Source organism: Siniperca chuatsi, linkage group LG9 (genome assembly GCF_020085105.1).
Source record: "Siniperca chuatsi isolate FFG_IHB_CAS linkage group LG9, ASM2008510v1, whole genome shotgun sequence".
Taxonomy (NCBI): domain Eukaryota; kingdom Metazoa; phylum Chordata; class Actinopteri; order Centrarchiformes; family Sinipercidae; genus Siniperca; species Siniperca chuatsi.
In genome coordinates this window covers 15,940,504-15,963,571 of record NC_058050.1, presented here as the reverse complement: position 1 = coordinate 15,963,571, position 23,068 = coordinate 15,940,504, and the positions used below count along the sequence as shown (strand labels likewise).

The following is a 23,068-nucleotide window of genomic DNA, read 5'->3' as shown; positions in this document are numbered from 1 at the left end:
GGTGATGCTTTGTCAAATGCAATCACAACATACAGAATAGCTGACAAAGTGGCCTGACAGATCTGATCACATCTTTGGAAACAATGCTGCTGTGCTGTGAGCATTTATACCTCACATTAACAGACTTTTCTCCTTAACCAGATAAGAAACACAGATGTGGATTCAATTTTCATACAATGTGTAAAAGGGGTTTGAAAGATAGAGACCCAGAAAGAAGAAAATACTGTAAAGGAGCAGACCCTGTTACAGAAGTCATTGGTATGCTGCTAGTTGCTAGCCCTAGGTGGTATACAATCACTGACCTTATTGATGAGTGTCATCGCATACACCAGCAGCTCTGTATCCACTCCATCCTTCTCATCCAGGATCTCCATGATGTTTGACCACAGTTTTGTGCCTGCAGCAGCAAAAGGCATGCAGCACATTGTATTTGACAAGACAAACTCCCAAAACACAGCAAGACACAGCTACCTGTATTTTTACATAAGCACTAGATCATAATAAAGTCTTAACTAATCCTCATCCTTGCAGCTCCACCAGGATGCAGGAATCAAAACCAAAAAGTTTTGTTATCTCATAGCTCCAGTAGGAGAAATGCAGTCATAGCAGTCTTCCTTCAGAAAAGTGGCAGTGGCAAAATAGTGCAGGCGCGACTTGATCTCCAGTGAGAAAGAAGCAGCCCTGCGTCTCAGCCACAAGGGTCAAGTCCATCTCCTTCTCATCAGGAGAGGGATCAGGTTTAGTCTTCTTACGTAACAGCAGAAGTGACAGGATAAAACTGAGCTGAGACAGAGGGATACCTGACCCCTGCAACGCTGATGCTTAGGCCCCTGTTGTAAACCACAGTACAATGTGCCTTTAGAGCGGAAGGTAACTGAACCTCACTGCAGACAGGAGTTGCAGTCTTTCTCAATAAGCCTCGTTCCATGCATGGCTTGTGAGCTGCTCAGGACTACTGATCTGACTATTGTGTATCAGGAGACTGTGAGCTGTGGTCAGCTGAGCAGCACTACCGCAACCGTGGCTGGCTTGATTAGTGAAAGTGAAGAAAGAATCTACCTGAAATTGGAATTTTGATATTGACTTAAAAATGTGCATCTGTAGAGTTTTGCCTTAAATTCCTTATCTGCATATATAACATGTCTGAGTCATTTTGAGGTGGACAACTGACAACCAATCAGTCAGTGTTTTGACAGTTTATTTTGGGTGTACCAGTTTGTTCACCATGCTAATTAAACTGCTGGCTGGTTAACCTGGGCTCTTACCTCTTTTGGCATCCACAACAATCACAGCCTTTATGAGCAGCGCGGCGTTAGACTCTGTGTACTCCACAAATACCAGCAGCAGCTTTAGGGCTGTCTTCACCACAAGACGGAACTACACAAAGAGAAAAAGGTAACAGCTAACACAGAAATCACAATGAGACACCAGCCCCTAAATCCAAGCACATAACACACAATCCATTTAATTTAAAGTGTAAACTTAATGTTTTTGTTCAAACACATGGATCAACATGACACAGAGTATGCGCCAGGCCGTCGTACAAAAGCTTTTCCTGTCTGAACCGTCTTGAGAGGTTTGATAAGAACCTTGTGTGACATTGAGGCAATATTAAATAGACATTTAACGGCTCATGGGAACATACTGTTCTGTACTCAAATACTACAGAAATAAAGGTAAGGTATAAAGGTAAAAATGACTATAATCGGAAACTGGCTTATAACAAACAGTGAAAAGAGTCTGAAGCAGCCTACTAACAGTCAAAATTTACACTCCTACAAAAATGTGAAAAGGAGAGAGAAAACTATTGGAGAGGGGAATAATTGGCCTGATATACAGCAAAAGTTGTCATTGTTAATTTGCTTGAGAGTGAAAATCAACATCATGTCAGTGATGATAAAACCGTCAGAGTTAATTTAACACTTCTGAACAGCTGCCACATCAGCACTAGGACAGGACAAGCAACACCCCAATGATCATGGTCAAAATGACTATTGACAATGGAAATGCGCCATATGAAATGATTGGGAAGACAGGGTTTTGATTAAAGAAAGCAAGGTGGATGCCAAATATTATTTCAATATTTACACAGGAAGGCAGAAAAGTAATTAGTAAGAACAGAAAAGAGTGGGGAAAGAGAGGAGAGTCGACGTAGTTCTCTCATCTGCTGCAAATAAGCTGCACATGTCGAAATCTGGCCACTAGAGGGCTGAGGTGGACATGATGACAGGGGGGTTTGCTTCCATGTTGACAAAGCAGTGAGGTATGACATTTCAGAGCATGTGAGTATTACAATTTTGTCAGAGCACAGATGTGGTTGCTGAGTTGATTTTACAGAATATCTACTGTGTGGCTGTGGCAGAGGTCTTGTGTAAATTAAAGGTCATATTCTTTACCTTGGATCCGACCAGGGTGTAAAGCCACTGGACCGTTTCATTGTGATATATGAGGCCATTCATCCCATCCACATACAGCATTATCTGACCAAGAGCTGGAAAGAGGGAGAGAGAGACAAAGAAAGAGATGGGGTTTGGTTAATCATCTGCCATTTCAGTTTTGTTTTTTGCTTCTTTTAACTAAAAACTGATAATTATTGTCCTGCTCAGCAGCTAAAAGAAGTAGAAGACTAAGTAAATGCTTGCTCTAAATGTTTGATGTATGTTTTGAACACAAATCTCAGTAGGACCCTTTCTTTGCAAAGCAGGTGAAACTTAACCCACAAAATTCTTACCTGGTAGGCTTTAGAGTCCTAGAGAAATCCTAAAACTCTATCTTTCTCTATCTTTGTTTTTAGCTAATTGTGAAGTGTTTGTGTAAATAATGATAATGATGTTTGAAAATTGAAAAATAACATTATTAAGAGAGACCACTTAGATAAAACTACCTGTGTACACTGACATAATGACTTTAGCCCACCCTATAAGTCTGTAAACAGAACCTTATAATATGTTTATGACCAAAAACATAGATTTTTCAAAGAATCTTCTCCTGTGGTAGTCACATATGCATGTATAAACAAGCACCCACACAGATACACACAAATGTGTATTGTTAGTAGAAAGGGTTAATAGTATTTCTCTGCCCTTACATACAAACTGGAGCTGCTGAGGAGATAACGTTTTCAAAAATCAAAACAATTAGTTGAAGACCTAATAAGAAAAACAGCACTCGCCCACTCATCCCTCAAGTCAGTGGACTCGACTGGAAGGAAAATATTTGAGCAGAGTGCCTCAGTGGATGCTGACATGACTTCCATCTGTAACAGGATACATAAATAAGAACATAATAAGAGCCCAGGGATCTCAATGGGGGGCAGCAAAAGTGTAGGGCTTCTGTTAAAGAAGGAGATGGGGGAAGGGAGACAAAAACCACTGGACAGGAGTGGAACAGACAAAAGCTCCATTTAAATGTGGCCATCCACAGACAGGAAGTTAATGCATTTACACAGAAGACCACAGCAACTGGATGAGCTCAGCTTGAACTCACTGCAACTTTAGGTGATACATTAGCTGATACGAGGGAAAAAGCTGAAGCATAAACATGTGAACATATTGAAAGTGGAACATTGTTGGAAGGCCTGTTTGACAATTTTTTGGCAGAAGCTATGGTTTTGGGGGGTAATACCTAAGGACATTTCAGTGAAAAATTCCTGTCTTTTTCAAACATGACAAAAGGTGATGATCTTATACTGATCAAGTTCAGAGATGTATGAGTAGCTGGAGAACTCTTCATGGGCTGCAAAGGCTGACACACCAGGTGTTTTGAACTATAAAAATCTAGGAAGAAATAACATAAGAACAAGCAGAGTTTAATCTTAGACCAACAACTAGATAAAATACTTAAACAGACGTACTGAGAGCTTAAAAGAGTACCATTGAATCTTCCCTTCCCTTTAAAACAGTTTATTATGACATGCTATGATGAGAGGATGCAGCTTCTGTCATATATTTTTCCTCCCCTCTTCTCTAGAGGGGCATGCAAATTGTGAATATGCTGTAGATAAGCCAAAATTCCCACGTTCAGCTGCTGTGTGTGCATGTTGTGTAAGAGTGTGTGTGCGTGTGTGTGTATGTACGTGCTGATGGCCCACTGCTGCAGCAGCAGCAGTAGTTCATCTTTTATCAGTCAGGGTTAATTACTTACAACATGTCAGGCCAGAGCATTCCTAACAGTCCTCTCCTGCTGCGAGCTCAGAGCCGTGTGTCACAACAGTCAGCAGCGGGGACAATATGGCAAATCAAAGCAAACCACATCAGTGTGTTTATGAAAACATGATTAACCCCCTCAGTCAGCATGGGCCAGAGTATCACCCTCTCATGTAACTCCCCCACTTTGTATGGGACCACTGCTGACAGATGAGTGACAGCAGCAATGACATGACGTACAGCTGGTCCAGAATGGATTCCTACGGTATGGTATACTGTTTACCAAAAAGATCTAACTAGCATGTATAAAGTGGCTTAAATAACTATTCACTGTAATTATTTTTACACAGACACAAACAGCTATGACTTTTGCTGGATGAGTAATGAGCCACAAGCTTCTTTTCAAATTGGTAGCCGTTGTCTGACCCGCAGTATCATCACAGCACAGACTTTTATCTCTTGTGTGCACCTGTGTACAGTATCTGCCCTGGTGAGGTTTTGAGGAATGTCCATTGAGAACAGAGGTGAGAAAAGATAGGTGGCCTTAATGAGGCTTTTAAAAGTGTCATTACACAACATGAATGTTCAGCTGCTGACAGATGAGACGATACTGATTGTTCCCAAAAGTCAACCACAAAATGAAATGACTTTTAGATCATTCTGACATGTTATCATAAGAAGATTTTTTACTTAAGCATGTAGCCAAGTAAAATAACATCAGAATGAATGTCTATATCATATGTGAATTTAATATAGTGAGCAGTTAAGATACAGAAATTATATGATATTCAAACACTTATGAACCACGCCAGAAACCACACAATCATTACCTTTTCACTCAGATTCATTAAAACTGCAGCTTCATGGAATTATTCAATGCCAGCTGCACAACTCAACTTCGAGTACCAGAAACCACATGGACTGCAGTTACCCTGTGAACAGTTAAAGTAAAGTAAAATGATACTGTAACTGTTTAAAAAAAAAAAATACCTTTCATTATGGGAGACTGCAACCTTCAGAGTCTGGTCAAAAACAGTTTAAAGGAAACATCTAATTACTCCCAAAAGCACCTTTGTGAACTTCAAATGGAACTGATTTCCACACACTTAGATTAAATTAGTCATGAAACTGCTCCGGAAAATGAAAAGTAACCTATGTAGTTGTAGTTCAGGCTTGAAAAGTGTGATCAAATCATTATACTATGGCGTACCTTCCCAGCCATGTACCTTTGTGGATAGCTGAGACTGTGGGTCCAGAACCTGGGATTTGTTTTCAAACTCTACAACAGACAGTCATCAATAACTTTGGAAGAGGGTTAATAAGAAGAACATGTGAGTGCTGAGTCTGTACAGGACACTCTCCACTTCGAGCACTGATCTGGGGCCAAAAATCTGGGCCTCCATTGGAGTAATCATGAGCAGCTCTCCAATACCTCACACAAAGTACAACATTAACATTGCTAAGTCCCTTTGCATGGATGTCACATAATGAGATGCTGGCAGACAATGAGCTTCCTTCAAAGCAGAGTGATTAGAATTTAAATGTAAGTCATTATGGGGAAGGATAGCTGAGGAAGAAAGATTTAGCTAAAAAGAAACTTGGAAGTGTTCAATGAGCAGCCTGGCGTCTGTGCAGCACTCTCACACTGCATTTCTTTCAATACTTAACATACATTTGCCTTAAGAGTAAACAGAACATTTGAATGGTATCGAGCTGCAGAGGGGAACCACAGACCCACTGTGTGGAAGAGACAGACCCTGTTCCTGTGTTTGAACCAGAACTCTGCAAGAAGTAAAAACTTCAGCAACTGAGGTTTGGTGGAAGTGTTTCTTCAGGGCCTCTCCCTCTCATACACCACAGCAATTATCTTCCATAGCCCCAGGAATGTGCAGGAAGGGCAGCTCCCTGACCACTGCCGAGGTGAGAAGCACTCTTAGGTCTGGTAGGTAGCACCAACACGAGCCAGCTGACTCATACATAGACATAAAAAAAAAGAGAGACAACCTTATCTCTAAAGATGCAAGAAATCAACTCAACAGCTTCCCCTCTAAAACACTGTTCACTCCCCTTCCACTCACCACTCTGCCCCTTTGGTTTCATTTACATTTTGGAATTTATCAAAACTGGGTCAGCCAAACTGTCTGTCTGTGCAACATTTATTTTACCAGGACTTTGGGATAGGGGCCAAATCTCCATCCCATACAGTACAACCTAGAGGCTCTAATCTTGTTGTGCACTGCATTAGCCAGGAGCTGCACTCAGGTCTGAAGTGTGCCTCCCCGTACCCATGTCAGCTGGACGTGCTTTACTGGAAAATAACTTTTTTATGTATATTCTTGTTCTAGTATGTTACTATAATTATAGTAAATTATTAGAATTTCACGAGTGGCGTATCCACACTGGATTCTGGGAACGTATGGGCAGACACAGACGGCACTGAACACTGACCTGTGAATTCACTATAGTTATACTATAGTTTCTGCCCACATTATGCCCACTCACTAAAGTTTAAGTAAACATGTAAGTATAAATAGATTTTTTGGCCTCTTGGGGGCAGCTCAACAAGCTGTAAACACGACATTGATATATTAAGCTGTTACAGTAAACATGTTAGCTAACAAATGCCTATTGGCCATTTGACTAATGTAATCCAATATTCAATCTCCTTTTAGCATTAGTCTCCACCAACTCCTGAGGGAAATATCAAGCTAGTCACAAACTGGTGCTGGGCAGGTAGTGTACGGTGCATTTATCGGAGCTTTATCGCTGAAAACAGTTGCCTGCTGTAGCTGGAAACAAGGTTGATGAGAGCAGTGTGAGTGAACCAAAACAGTAAAGTTGCAGGCCGTAAAACCAAAACAATTACCTAAAAGACTCTAAAAAAGACTCGAGATGAGGGGGACTGCAGAGTCGGGTGAGGATTCACCATCAAGAGCAACCACATTACAGTCATTTAACGAACTGTTAATCCAAAAATATTGATTATTGCAGCTTTATAAAATACTGTCTGTTTTGATGTTTTCCTACAGAATTTAGTGTCATTAAAAAAAGGAGTGAAACTTTAAAAGCTGACAGATTTCTTTTTGGTACTGACATTTATAATCACTGTATCCATGCCTCTCATTTAGAGTCTGTCTACCATAAAACCACAAGTTTATTACTCAGGCCAATATATGAACTGGATAAGGCATGTTCATGGGTTACGTTCGATTTGTTATTCAGTTAATCACCCAGACCATTAGAGCCAGACAAACTGCCTCTGCCAGGCCAATTCCAGTCACAGAGTCGACTGCCAGACTTACATTGAACCCCATACAGTAAAACAACAGGGGGGTGCTTCCATTTTCAGTCTTGAATACATGGCTGCCACTATTTGACACAATTCACTGTGGGCCTAAGCCCAAACAAATTCCCTAAAGACAAACAAACAAACCTAATGGAACAATTAGGCAAGGAAGTAATGAAGTAAGGCAAGGGAGCCTTTCCAGTATTTGGCTTAGCACGCTCTACAGGCACTGCAGTACAACACTGAAAGGAAAATAAAAAGGCTAAAACATGTACTATTTTCTATTATTTAAAACAGTATAACGGTGATAGATTAGAGTACTACAGAATTTTTAGAAAATCATTTTAGGACAATGAACAACTGGGCAAAGCCCAACAGATGAGCTTTTCCCACCCCATCCAAGAGGGGAAGAGCTATTGCATGAAATCCACCCACTTATAAAGTGAACTGAAAGATGAGCTGCAGTAAATTCTTACTGCTCTTAGGAGAGTAGTGGTGTGATTCGCTCTGGTTCTGGCCAGCCATGTGCTGAATTCAGTCCCGAAAAACACTCAGCTCACAAGAATCAGCTGTAAAACCCACTCGAATGCTATCTGCCTGTAAGCTACATTACTGCAAAAGATTTATTTTTTTTCCAAATTATACTTTATGTATCTTAGACAGCAAGGTCAGAGATGATAAAATAAGAGCTAGAGAAATCAACCAAATCAAACATTCTTATAATAATAATTGGCTTGTATACTGAATTCTGTTACAGTAAAACAGGCTGCAGCGCAGGGTTGTAATTCCATTGCCAATGGGTTTGCTAAGGCTAAAAACTTCTACAAATGAAGGGAAAAGAAAAAGGAGGAGGCAGAATATAGGTCAGGCAGGTGGGGTTGAATTGGGTTCAGATGCAAGCGGTCTGCTCATGTGAGGGGGATCTGAAGGGGTCTGTGGGGGTCTGCAGGGTCTGACACAGGGGGAGGACAGGGTGGGATGTATCCGGTAGGAACAAAGCTCTAGGCTTAATCAAAAACATGACAACACGTTCTATTCAGTTAAAGGTTGTCTGGTGAATTTTGTTTTTACTTTAAACTTTTAATTGTTAACCCGTATGTAAAGGGTGTTAAAATACCAAGTGGTGTAATTTTTTCCAAGACAATATAAAACAGTAGTGTATGTTTTAGTGCAGCACTGGGTATGTCAGTCATTTTGAAAGCTGGTGATTTAATTTAATAGAGAGAGGCCCTGCTGGAGGCAAAGACAAAGTGTTGCCAATGGAGCAAAGAGAGTTGATAGGTTGTAGGCTGAAACCATGTGTAGTGCTCATTTCCTAAATTTCCTCCAACCAAATCAAATAATTCCTGTCATCCCAAAAGAGAGAAGTCTCAGACAGGTACATGTGCTAAATTATGTATTAAAATATTATTGGCTTTCTCAAGAGGACAAAATCTCGTAAGCAATGAAAATCATTTTTGGGATTTTTTTGGTGGGATGTTGGCTGTTTGGTTTAAGAGTCAACTAGTACTTTTATAAAGTAGTAGTAGTAATGTAGTGGTGTAGTGGTAGTAGTGTGTGTATGAGAGTATTTTTCAGATTGGAAAGCTTTGCACAAAGAGGCAGCAGGAGCAGTGGCTGGCTCTGAGAGTTGCAGGAGATCGGGTGGAAAACACGAACGTGTTCCCATGAGATCTCATTACAAAGCAGGAGTTCAAGTTTCTATTGGTACAACAAGGGCATTCCTGGAGATATCCTACTCACTCCAAACACAGCGTTTGTCCACATGTGTGTGTCAGCAGTTCCGGCATTTTCCCTCTCAAACTTCCTTTATCCTAGAAGATTTAACAGGGCCTTTGCTCAGCTTCTCCTATGCATCATTCTTGCACGATCACATAAACAAGGAAATGATCACACCTATAATAACCAGCATATACATTGGTACATTTGCACAAGGCCTCTCAAGCCAGCCCAGACAGAATGGAAATGTTTATCCAGACGATGGGCCATATTAAAAGGTCTCCCCCCTCTAGAACAGACGACCTATAACACAGCCAGACAACACAATACACACTGTTTCCAACTAGAGCTTCCAACAACACTGTTAACCCAACTATGCATGGGTTTTCACTTAATGCTCAGCAAAATGGTCAAACCAGCAAGGGGAGAATTCAGTTACGCTCTCTTAAATATTTTAAGAACTTGGGTCTTACACAGAAACAATGATCCTGATTCTAAATGAAGAGAAATAAAATGTCGGTCTAGTATGTAATGGTTGATTGGAAAAACATTTAAAAAAAATTCTGAGTGACATTAGCTAGATGAGATCATTGCAAAGTCAGTCCATCAGCCAAATGTTTTTTAAAATTTGATAAATTATCTCATGATCATTATCAAGCAATGCTTGCACGCAATGCTTGGTTATAAAGATATACACTTTGACTATCCCTATAGTGTTGGTTCTTAGCTTTGTGCAATGGCAGTTTTAAGGGTTTCCATCTAACCAAACCTCAGAGCTGCTGGTTTCACTGATTACTCCTTACACTACAAAGGAGGGGTGAATAAGAGAAATTAGCAGCTACTGTGTTTACAGTGAAAAGACTCTAGCCACACAAACCGATGGACAGATGTGTCACTGGATTGTTCTGCCTTGGTGATCTGCCATATATTATATGTAATGCCGCTACACTGAGAAACACTATAGAGACCGACAACAATTTCAACAAAAGGGTCTTGTGTTTCAGGTGCACTTGAAGCCTTGTGAAAAGGACTGCTGCCCACTAAAGTTACTGCTGTGTGTGACACTAAAAGCTGGACTGAGCGCTGAATTGGGAGCAGTGTTCCAGGTCCCAGACAGTTTAAGAGGCAATGAAACACTTGACTAGAGCACACCTCTCTTTCCCACTGAGGCCCTTTGAGCAGTTCCCTCTGGAAACCAGGAAGTCAAGGTGCTTTAAAGTATGGCATCACTGCTGTGTCATTAAAAACAGAAGATCTCGAAATAGTAGCAGGAGAGAGAGAGAGAGAGAAATACAGATAGAAAGAGAGAGGAAGAAAGGATGAGATAAAAGCACAAAATGAAATATGGGCATGACTTATTTGATACCGTAATACTTTTGGACCGTTCCACTCTCCCACTTCTGTGGAAGCTATAAATTCACAAATATGAGTTATAGCATGTAAGCCTATGTATATACAATATAATACAGCTTGCGATGAGATATGGCCTTCTGGGTATGAAGGTAATTTATGTATCCAAGACTGCTTTGAAAGGCGTAAAAAAGACTGTTTCTCTAAATTCCTATAAATCAAAAACTTATGCTTTACTTCCAATTTAATTCCACCGAGACTTAGAGATGGCAAGTGTTTTGTAAACAACAGTGTGCAGACAGAAATGGCATGGCCTTTAAGAAGTGCAAACAGAGAAAGTGTTGCTAAAAACATAGTATGGTGAGGAATGTCAACAGTGAACATTTCAAAGCAGGGAATAATTGCTTCAAGTTGACTGTAATTGGTTTGTCGTTAATCTGCCCTCTCTCTGCCACTCCCATTTTACAGTTACCAACTAAACACAGTTGTTACTTTTGTTATTGCTCTTTCTGTAAATACTACAAGAGGAACGATGATCCAGGAAAAACCTTGTTATTTGTTCTTCCACCTCGTCTCCCAGTTTTTCTCATAATAATAAGCACCGTGGGGATCTTTTTCTCACCATAATGAAAAAGAGCTTAGTGAAGAAACTTTGTTGACCTTTTGCACAAGCTGCTTTCATTTTAGGGCTGTGCTATCAACAGTGAAGTGTTACCGTGACAACCTATGTATTATTATTTAATTTTTTTTTATTTCAAACAATGGGATAGAAAGTGGAATAAAAGCATATACAGGGAGTGGATAAAATAACAGAAACACCTTACAATATTTTGCAGTGCACCTGGTGCATCAGCAGTTCTATTTGCTGATGGTCTATCTGGTCTCTTTGTACCTCTATACGTATATATATATATGTTCTACTGCGGCCTTGATGACTCAGTTAAAGGAACTGATTATTAGACCTCTAGTACGGCTGTGTGTAGTTCAAGGTAGCTACACAAATATGTTTGGAAAATAAGTCTCCAAAACCGGGATGACATAATGCTACTCACAGTAAATCTGCATTAGCGATGATGTAAGTAGATGACAAGTAGATGCTCAGAAAACCCTTCTGACATGGTCTCAAAATATTAAATGCTGTGCTTATTACAGATTTATTACCTAGATTCCATTTTATTGTAAAGTGCTCCAGTTACAGCATTTTGTCCATTACCTGGATGTGAGTCTACAGCCATGCTAGCAACTCTGTGAGGCTGTACTTTAGCACTGTAGTGCTTTAAGTTAAATGCTAATAACAGCATGCTAACATGCTCAGAATTATAATACTAGAATGTTGATATTTAGCAGGTATAATGTTTACCGCATTCACCATCTTATCCATCCAACAGTTGTTGATGTATTTAACTCACAAATGTGAACCTGCTGGAGGTGCTAGAGAAAAGTAGGGGGACCATGCATGTCTATGCAAACTGTCATGGCAATTCATGTAATAGTCTGGACCAACAGACCAACTGACCAACAGACAAGACATTGCCATCCCTAGAGCCATGCTGTTAGCATGGCTAAAAAGCCAATGTTCTTCAATTGTGATGAAATATTTTGACTCAAAGAAAAGGCTGCATCTGTTTTCCATACTTTAGATGTAGATTGAGAGCCAAAGACTTTGGGAGTAGCTTAAAATGTATAGATTAATTGTAATAAAACATTTAAAAAGAGAAATAACATTTTACAACCCCATTAGACCTATGCAGTTTGAGAAACAACAATCTTAACTACAAAAACATACAGTATCAAACCTTCACTCAGCTTTTCACTTCATCAACCAAAGCTTTCAAGAACTGTTGGAAATGCTTATTTTCAAATTGAAGAATGAATATCCCTAATGAGCCCTTCATTATCTTTTTGGCTCCTGTGTGTTTGCAGCACTTCACCAGGGCTGAGTGTAAGGCTTACAGGAGTACCAGATGGCATAGGCACCTCTGAAAAAGTGACCTCACACCCTTTCCCACTGATGGGGTGATAAAGGCATACAAGCTTTCCCCTGGGTCAAAATGCAAGTCTCCACGGAGCTAAGTCCAGGTCTGGAAGCCCTCCGAGCCAGGTGTGAGGGGCCCAGAGAGGGGCCTGAGCCCAGCCAGACAGACCCAGAAAATCCCCACATCACTGTGGGAGCACTAACTGGCCACAGTCACCTCAGGGGCTTTGAGAAAACGGAATGAAAAAGTGAGGAAAAAGAAAAAAGTGAGATGGTGTAGATTGCTGAGAGAGCTGCAGGAACTACCATTTACAATGACGGCAATGTTCCAGAGAGCTAAGGCTGGGAACCTGTTCTTGTAAAATGCATGCAGACTGGTGTGCACGTGTGCCTTTTTCATCTACAAAAACCCCATAAGATTGATTCTTATTCATGAAAGAGAACAAGATTGTTTTGTCGGGAGGTTTTTAATGCACACCAGACAGATGGGTTCAAGGCTGCATTCCTGCTTCTTTTTTTTTTCTTTTACTGGCTTCAACTTGAAAGACATTACAGCAAAAAACCCACATTAGATGTGATCAATGCTTGATACCAAAGCAATTGCTGCTGTTGGTTCTCTCTCCCTCTCTCTCACTGCATGTGTGAAAATTTCAGGCATCTAATTTACTCCCCTCCTGGGAATCCTTATGACATAGCTCCTCTTGGTAGTCATCAACAGTAAAGCAGCCAGATCTGTATACATTTCTGACCTGTACATCTGCGTTCCAGCACATGCTCGACTTGTGTTCTCCAACACAAGGCTCACGAGGGAGGGTGATCTGCTACACTCCACATTTTCTCAGCTGGTCAAGAAGAAATTAGGTCAGGAGTTGCAACAGGTTAAAAGGGCTTTTTGGAGAGTGGTAGTTTGGTTTAGTTTCTCATGGTGATGTAGCGCTACATGAGGGGAAACTGTAGAGTCTGCAGAGATGAAGCGATAAATTAGCACATGAAAGAATAAAGAGAGCCCCACAGAAACGCACCGACACAGATGTTTTATCCGAATTCTCTGGGAGATAAAGGGAAAAAAAGGACTGTACAATAAGGAGGAGTGAAAAGATATGAGATGTGGTCTCATCATTCACAGCACAATGACACTAACAACTCTTACATGTGTTTAACTCTGAGGTTTCCAAAAGACTGTCGTTCTCTTCCTCTGCCTTGTTTTGGCCATTTACCCCACGTGATTTATCTGTCTGAGTCAGAGATCAGGCCAAGTTCACATGAAGCATCAAACATTAAAGATCAGAGCCTACAGAGGTAGTCCTGGCAGGGGTCACGGTCATGTTTTCTAACTTGCCCAGGGGGGCAACTTCAGTACTTTGTCATAGACATCCACCCTTTGCTCTTTGATTTTTTTCAATAACAGAAAAGGTCAACAATGAGTAGGCTGGAAAATTAGAGCAACATCTAACTGAATAAACATGAGGGGGGTAACATCTGATTGAAATGTGCACCCAAATTATGAGGGTCAAGTACACTGTGACTCCTTTTAGTAAGACTTAATGAAGAAATAACAAAAGGGGTGTCTGGACTATGCAGCTGCAGCCTTAAATGAAACTTTTTACCGCAAAAGTTGGATCCAAGGGTGCGTTTGTGTCTACATTTATATTATGTAGTTTACATAAAAAAACTACAACTAAAAATGCCTGACATACAGGCTCAGGTTAATTAACAGAAGTGCAATAAATTTTCATGAAAAGATTAGGGAACACACGAGGAAAAATATAAATGAGAGAAAGAAAAAAAAAAGAGAAAGGGGGGGAAATTAGTTTTATGATCTGCAATATCCTGCCAGAACTTTTATTGGCCACTTAAGGATGTGTGACCTGCCCCCTCACAGCAGGCTGTTAAATGGTAGTGACCTTGCAGTGACCTCTAGTATCCCCGAACATGCTGCCCCTGCCCCTCCCCGACCTGAACACATATGATCTTTCACCTTACCGACATGGGACAGATAAATTAACCAGCTGCTAAACTTGGCCTAACCTGCACATTATCTGTGGCACACATTTGAGTTTGTTTATGTGCCTTTAGTGTGTGAGTGTCAGAAGGTCATCAGGCAGAATCATCAATTCACAAGGTGTATGTAAACGCATGTGGTTCTGGATAGGTTTATGGAAAGAAAAGTGTTACAGGATTGATTAATAACATCCTTGATTAGCCTGTGCTGTAAATTGAGGTGTGAGAAAATAGAGGAAAAGTATGCTGTGAGGTTATTGAAGAAAAGCTGTGCTGTTCTGCTGTGGACGTACCCCTGAGGATGTAATTCTGGTAGTTCTGGTCGGCTTCAGCTCCCACTTTTATTAAACACGTGAGTCCTTCTGCCACCACAAACTCGTGCACCAGGTCCTTGTCATCCTGGAAAGAGGTCAAAGAGAAAGAGGGAAATATTCAAGAGCCATCATACATCATAGACACAGGAGGAACTATATTGTTTTCAAAGTTTACATTTTTTTTTAATTAATTTGATGGATTTAGTTTCGGCCTACCTCTGGACAACTATCCTCAGAGTTAGATAAACCTTTGAGCACATGCGTGTTGGCTACAAATCATAGAGTAAGAAAGAAAGAGCATGCAGAGAAATACTGATCTGGAACCAAAAGTTAGAGAACAGGCACTCAGACTTCTTCATGTGATGTACCATTTGCCAGAGAGCATGAGCACATTTCTCAGTTCAGCCTCTACAAAATCCTCAGCTGAATAAACGTATCTATCATCTTTTTTTTTATATTCAGTTATAGCTACTGCAAGTGCAATGAGCAATGCAATCTGCAGCTTGTTCAAAAGGGTTCCTGTTTCTTTGGCCTCCCCACTTCATCACACATTTTGTCGTCGATGACAAAACCACCTGCATCTCTCACACCTGTCGATGACTCTGTAATTTAAGACTCTGTAATTTAAGACTCATACATGTACACTACACTACTGCAACATAGGGAAATAATACTGATATCAGGCCAAGTGGACATTTTACTACACAACAAGCATTATAAATATTCTCTACAACTGAACCCTACAAAGCCACTCATAGTGTAAAAAGTGAGGTATTCTAATCTATTCTGGGCCTGCATCAACGTCTGTTGCTCTCCTTGCCATCTAACTGTCGGTTAACCCTCCCCCTCTATGGCCGACTGCCTGCCAGGCCAGCTAAGCCCAGCCTCTGTGTGTGAAGTATGACCAGACCTGAACACTCCACAGCTGCCACGAAGGCAGACTTTCAGCAGCACAACTCTGCCTCAAGAAAACAATGCTGTGTCCAAGTGTGAGTGTGCATGTGGGCACTGATGCATGTGTGCACACTACATATAGTTCTTGCATGTTAATGTGTCTACATGCACAGGAACATTCAAAGCCCCGGAGCATGGCAGAAGATACTTCACATGCTGACAAATGCTGCATTTTTGGAAAATGCCCATGAGATCATGAAAAACACGAGACACAGTGGAATTCACTTGATTTTGTGAGCTAGAGTTTAAAAAAAGATAGAAAGATAGAAAGCTAAAAGAGAGAAATAATTACCTGAAAAATCTGCTTCAGGGAAAAGAGGGCTCTCCGTAACTCCCGTCCAGTTGAGTTGTAGAGTTTTTCTATGTAGAGAGAGAAAAGGAGAGAGTGGAAAAAATCAACTAACAGTCACACATGTGGTATCTTTCTATGATGCTGTCATATAAAAAGTGAATAAAACAAATGCACACGAGATTCAGAATCATTGTGACTTCTCTTGAAAAATAAAGTGCCTATCTACTAGTGTTTTAATGTACCGCTTGCATCACACATGATGTTTCCATGATGAACTACAAATGTCTCCTTCAAAATCACTTCCTTGAGTTTACGTCATGCACATATCATTGCCAGCAATCATCCCAAGTAGCTGTATGTGAAAAATATCCTGCAAGAGGGGTAGTGAGAGCTAAGAACAGTAGGAGCAACTCAGAGCACATCTGTGGAGAGTTAGTCAACAGTGGATGTTTCCTGCTGACAAAGCCATATCTGTAGCTTACTATAACACAAAGTCAAGGCAGAAACTCAAGCCAATTGCCACCACAATGGCTAAGAAACAATACGCCCGTTAATCAGTTATGGAAACACCACAGAGTGCTAAAGGAGACATGTGAAGGATGACAGATGCTTGTGATGGAGGCAAACATTTCCTGCAACTACTTTGACAGTCCTTCACCCTGCATGCAGTCTGCCAGGGAGTGGCAGCATTGAGCACAATCCTTGTAGCTCACTCATCACTGCTGAGTGAACTCTCTCTGACTCAGCAAAACCTTCCTGTTACTGCTGCAGACACAGTCCAGTCCAGTGCAGTGCAGTTTAGTAATATCACTTTCTGCTTCTCTCTCAGCATTTTCTTTCTATTCACCTGTTGCTTTTTATTGTGAGGCTCTTTTTTCTGTCTTTGAAAGATTCTTTGTTGCTTGAAGGCATGATGATATGTCTTAGTCAGCAAAGATCTGACAGGAGACTGGCATGTACACAAACAGGCATGAAGACAGTGAGGCACTTCTCTCTCTCTCTCACACACACACACACACCCCTTACATAAAACACTTTGCAATGTGGCTCTAGTCTGTTTGTTGCACCACTGCAGCTGTTGCAGTTGCAGGAGATTGATTAATCACTTTTGGTGCATGCATATGTTTTAGTTAGAACTTGAATAACCAAACATGCAATTGAGAGAAGCAAATAATCAGACACAACATATGTAGCCTGTATATTGCTTTCTTACGCCCCTCATACACATAAACCCACATACACACACAAGTGAGTTGTGCCCACGAGATTTCTGTCTTTACAAACAGCTGCCACTAATTCTATTCAAAAGTGTGAGAAACACACACCGATGAGTGCATACGCTTGGGATTCAGAGCAACAGGCCTCTATTCATTGTTGTCCCTTCAGCTGATGAACTGAGAGAGAGACAGACACAGGGTGTGTGTGGGCGCACACAGGCTACTTGTAGACACTGGACCAGACAGAGTGAGTACTTGTGGTCTGATGTCTTTGGGTGTCTTTCCAGTGACACACAACATTTTCACAACACACATAAACCTTCACACACAGTGACAGCTAGTATATGGAGGCCCACTGAGACAACTATCATGCAACATCATAAAATCCAATCCCTCTGTGAAAAGGACAAAACAAATTCGGTGAGAACATGTCAACAAGCTAGTTATAAATATGAGTCAAACTTCGGTTCAAATTTCTGTATTTAGGTTGCACACTGAAATCAAACACCTCACGATCCAGTTCCAGCAGAGTTCCTTATCCTTAGAAGATGCCTTGTTTCTAATTTATGACTAATGATATTTGGTATGATTGGAGCTTTGTGGAGCTTTAAATGTTTTGTGCATTCAGTGCCGTACATGGCTCAGATGTGTGATGAGTAGATGAGTGTTGGTCTTTTACGGAAGAGTCCCGGCCAGTCACTGGCAACAACATCCACAAGGAATAAATCTCTACAAGTCCAGAGGTATTAAGAGGGGAAGCTGTGCAATGCTGGTGATTTGTGTCTTTATAAATAACAGGAAGGAACTGTGACCGGGCCTTTTCGGTTCGGGCCCCCCAGCTGTGCAACTCCCAGCCTGAGCATCTCAGGTTTGCCAAGTCGGCAACATCTTTTAAATCTCCTCTCAAAACGGACACATTTTTTTAGTTGTATATTTTTTTCCCTTTACTTACTACTTTTTTAAACTTCTGATTATATTTATTATCACCGTTATCATTGTGGTAAAGCACTTTGTAATTCTATTGATAAAAGTGATATATAAATAAATAATAGCAATTAATTACTATTATTACATTCAGTTTTATGGCTGTAAAATGTAGAACAAACAAAAAACAAAACAACACCAAATACTGCTGTGCTTCCAGTGCTTTTATGCAGAAGTGTGATTGCTTTTGAATGTATCTAAAATAAAATCACTTTGACATTTTTATATATTTGATACATATTTATATATTTTGTCTGAGCTTCATGCAGCTGGCATGAACTGAAGCCCATTACCATGATTCTGCCATGGACAAAGTAAGGGCTCAGATCTGTTGGTGATCCTACATCATGTAAAAAGGAGCCAAATCTGTTTTACTACTTCACCCTATGATGCAGGTCAAGGTAGGGCCACATCCATTTCCCGTATCTCAGGAGGATGACTCAGAGTTTAGATTATGGATCTCTAAACAGACAAGCTCTCTGATCACTGGAGCGGAAGACAGAGGGAGATGCTCTGGGTTACTCATCACACCTTCACCATAAAAAACAAACTTGATTTGTGTTCCTACTTCAATCCAGGTCTTGAATCAGTGTGCTCTTTCTCTTCTTCCTCACTGACATTGACTGTTAATCAGTCAACAGATAAATTACACCAAGCACTGCTGAACAACCAGGGATGTTTCTGCCCAGATCACACAGCACAGCACTACGGCAGTGATGCATCAGCACCTGGGCTGCCACAGGGATTGAATAAATCCTAGGAGTATGTTTTGTGTGTGTGTGTGTGTGTGTGTGTGTGTGTGTGTGTGTGTCTGTCCATCAGCAACAGAATGGCAGAGAAATTCTTCCATGCAGAGTTCTACTGCCATTCGCACAAAGGCTTGTGCTCCTCTACTTAGCCCTGTAGTTTGGACCACAATAAAACTGTCAGAGAGTTATTCCTTCCCAACACTAAAAGAAGCCCATCTGCAGGAACAGATAGTTCCTTCCCTGTTCCTGTCCGCAGTCCACACACCAATGCACCTCCCAGAGGCCCATCTCTAATGAGAAATAGCTCAGTGGAGATTAGTTCCATACCATTTGGCACAGATATGCACCCAAAAGTATGGGCCTCCTGCATTTCTCTATTTAGGAAAAGAACCTAGGCACTCATTTATTCAGAGGAAATGTTTGTGAACCCTAACTCTCATAGTCACATTCACCTGAATCCCTGAAACCACTTGAAACTGCAAACTCAATAGCTCCCTACATTTGTCATGGATTTGCTGTTGGGCCAAGGCAAACCTAGGCCTAGAGGAACATAGGAAGATATGATGGATAACACATAGTTTGGGCACTGCAAAACATTCTGGGCACTTGAGATGCATCTTTCAATTCTGACTAGACATAATATAGCTGTAATAAGAACACAAACAAATTGCAGCAGCCATGTAGCTCTCCACAGCCTGACTGTAACATTAATATAATATACCTTTTTAATGTCAATAGGAGTTTGACTGAAGAGCCATCTAACCATGTTGCAAATTACTCTTCATACCACAAAACAAGACACCCTTAAAATTAAAACAGTGCATGAGTGCAGATGAGGACAAGCAGCCCATTTTTTCCTGTCATCTTTACTTTCCCCTTAGGCTTTTACTGACAAGAACCTGACAGTAGAATGACTCAACAGAGTGAAAGTGGGGTTTTTTTAAGTCTCATGTTGATGTACCATAGGGAGCAGCTGTTTTCTCCTCTTAAATTGCAATACACGTTTTCTCAGCTGGAATAGCTACAGGGATGTAATGGTCTCATAATTATAAGATTCATAAAAGTAGTAGTGGAATTTCTATAATCATCAGGAATGTGTCTCAACTACCTGGAGTAGAAGAGTGTGGGGCCTGATACATTCAGACAGGACTTCATGGATGGTTGTGCTACTGCTGAGAAGACAAATTTTAGAAGCAAATCTGTCTTGTGCTGCTTCAGACACCATCTGATTCTCTGTGCCAGTGCCAGCACACAGTAATGCTGTTTTGTGTGAGTTGTGGGTCACTTTTTTATTTATCTCTGCTAACAAATTATCAAAATTTGTCTGCCAATAAAGCCATTAACCTTGCTCATTTTCCATAAGCAGACATTATCTAACATGCTCAGTTTTCTCTCTCTGTTTGCAAGCTTTTGTTTCCAGAAAGTGCCATAAAATGAAAAGGATGACTACCATTGCTCATGCTTTGCGCAGCAGGCGGAACACATAAACCACATCCAAAGCACAGACAGGAAACCCACAAAGACCCCACTGGGCAGGACAACCAGGCACACAATGCTGTAAATTAAACAGTGTTTGCTTTCAGGAGTGGAGCTGTCAGACAAGAAGCTGAAGAGGAGGATCCCTAGCATCGTATTGGTGATTGGATATAAAAATCAACAGCTTTCATGTGGGATGTGGAGATGCTACGGTTGAGAAGAATACAGTACGGTATGAAACCACGGAACATTTACAACCAGGCTGGGAGGAAACAGCTAAATATGATTCAGTAAAAAAAGCTGAATAATAATTATGTGTAGAACTTAGAGGCTAGTTACCTTAAATTTGACAGACTTGGTCTGTCTTTGCTGCATCGTTCTTCATCAGTATCTGTCACCCTCACAACAACATGATATTGATTTTGAACTAAAGAAGGTCATCAGTATGCAAGGTCATCATTCTGTCATCACCCACTTAGCCAACCCTGTGTGTGCTGTGTTGCTATTACTGATGCAACTAGCAAGCTAACATAAGTAAAAAAAAAAAAAAACATTCAGAGTTTCTTTGGAGGAGGTAGGGGAGAGAAAAGCTCACTTGTGATATAATATCCCAACATTTGACCAGCTTAGAGCCTTTTTTATTTCGATGATGATGCCACCGATAACCCCCTTTTCTCTCACCCCATCACTCTCACAAACATGGTCGAAGCTCAGCTCAGAGTGGAATGGGGAGTGATGATTATAATTAACTTTCCTCCATGGAGAAAACTCTAGAGCCTACAGGTGGATTCTGGGTTGGATGTGGGGCTTCTAAAACCTGAATAAGCAGCGGCAGTATTGCAGCTGTGTTTGCAAGAAGCAGAAGCATTGGCAGAGGACAAGAGTGGGGTCAAGGGTACACTGCATGCCTGTGGCAGTAAGTAGAATGTGTCATGTGTCAGTGTAGCAGTGCAACTCAAGTTGTTTGCCTGAACTGCCTCGCAGTCATCGCTCCATGTATTGGAACGGAAGACTCATCCCACCAAAAAGCACCACAGAGCGTCATTCCTGCCTGTGGCCATCAAACTCTTTAACTCCTCCCTCTAAGGGTTAGTCTGTATGACCCTAGGTCACTAAACTGGACATTGATCATTACATCTCTGCCATAATTGAATAATTGTGCAATATTCTGTGTACTACTCCTGTGCAATATTAGTTTTCCCATGTTAGTTTTTCTTATTAATTGTTATTGATATTATATACCTCTATTACTCTCGACAGTACATGCACCTCTGCTTATTACTTATTTTATTACATTGTATTATTATTATTATTATACTGTATTATCATCATCAACCGGTAAACCCACTTGGTACTTCACACTTAGTTTATCTTATACTTATACCCACCTGATACTTAATTTATTTTCTGACCTGTTTTTATAGTGTTTTATAGTGTATCATATTGTTTGCTAGTACTTCTCCTGTGTGCACTGATGTAAAGGCGAGCTACTGTAACAAAGAGTTTCCCTACGGGGATCAATAAAGTATTTCTGATTCTGATTCTGATATTGCATGGAGCTGCTTTGATCAGTGATTACTCTTCAGGTAGATCACAAAGACTGAAAAGCAACAGATCGCATAGGTGAATCCTATTAAATGCACCCAACTAAGAAGCCACAATCTACATTAATGAAACGACAGGAAATGTACTGTGTTTTTGTGCAGCCCTGCAGGAATAAAAGTCAGCTTGTGGTGCAAAGTTCTAGACTGGTCAAAGCTGGACCTTAAGAGTGGACTTCAGTCCCAAGCCAGTGCCCTGCCAATGTCTGCATTTAGCCTTGTCTCAAAGAGCTCAGAGCCCTTTCCACTGGTCAGTAAAGGCCAGAGACTCTGTGAGAGGTGACGGCGGTCAGACTGAGCTCAGGCAAACTGTAGCCATCTGTAGCCACTGTTATCCTTACCATGTGTAAGGATAAAGCGACCCATCTTTCATTTTTGTCCCCTGGTATTTTCATGAGAAATCCTTGAGTTTACAGTATGCGTAATGGCCCTCAGCAGTCACGAAAACCAGCAGCACAACAACATCAACAGTTCTTCCTTCTCATTTTTTCCTTTCCTCCTTTCTCACTCTGTAAGGGAAACCTCCTGTTCCAAAATTTATGAAGAAAACACAAGTAGTTAAGGTGGAAGACCTCCCAACATGTGCATCTGCCTGTGGACTGGGGTTTCTTCTGCTCTTTTTATCCCTTTCTCCCTGAACGTAAACACAAGGTGAATGATGGGTCAATAAAAGCAGAGTATAGCACTCAGGTGGAAATCATTAAGAGGGAATGCAGGTAAGACTGAGATCACTTTCAACGTGTTTGGGTACTGAGTGCAACCGAAAAGTGGATCAAGACAATTATATGGACAATATGTGTGTGTATGTGTGTGGGTGTACATGAACATGCACTACACACTGCACAACTGCCAGAATATGCACACAGGCAGTTTACAAAGTGCACAGAGGAATAGACATTAATTAATTTGTTCCTGTTGCCTGGAGTTTATTCAAATGCTTTGGAAGCTGTGATGGAAGACATATGGAGATGATGGTTTAGATTAGAGAAAACCGAGTCAGGCCAC

The 23,068-nt window shown here is 40.9% G+C and overlaps 1 protein-coding gene across 7 annotated transcripts in view; it reads right to left on the bottom strand.

Moving 5' to 3' along the window:
- fhod3b (formin homology 2 domain containing 3b) overlaps window positions 1–23,068 on the bottom strand; it is an 88,666-nt gene that overhangs the window by 19,940 nt on the left and 45,658 nt on the right. For all 7 annotated transcript variants that reach the window (XM_044207554.1, XM_044207555.1, XM_044207556.1 and 4 more), the window contains exons 4-8: window positions 16,037–16,104; window positions 14,770–14,875; window positions 2,397–2,491; window positions 1,266–1,377; window positions 303–397 (exon numbers count right to left, since the gene is read on the bottom strand). In XM_044207554.1, coding sequence (XP_044063489.1) covers window positions 303–397; window positions 1,266–1,377; window positions 2,397–2,491; window positions 14,770–14,875; window positions 16,037–16,104 — 476 coding nt within the window. The remainder of the gene's footprint in view (window positions 1–302; window positions 398–1,265; window positions 1,378–2,396; window positions 2,492–14,769; window positions 14,876–16,036; window positions 16,105–23,068) is intronic.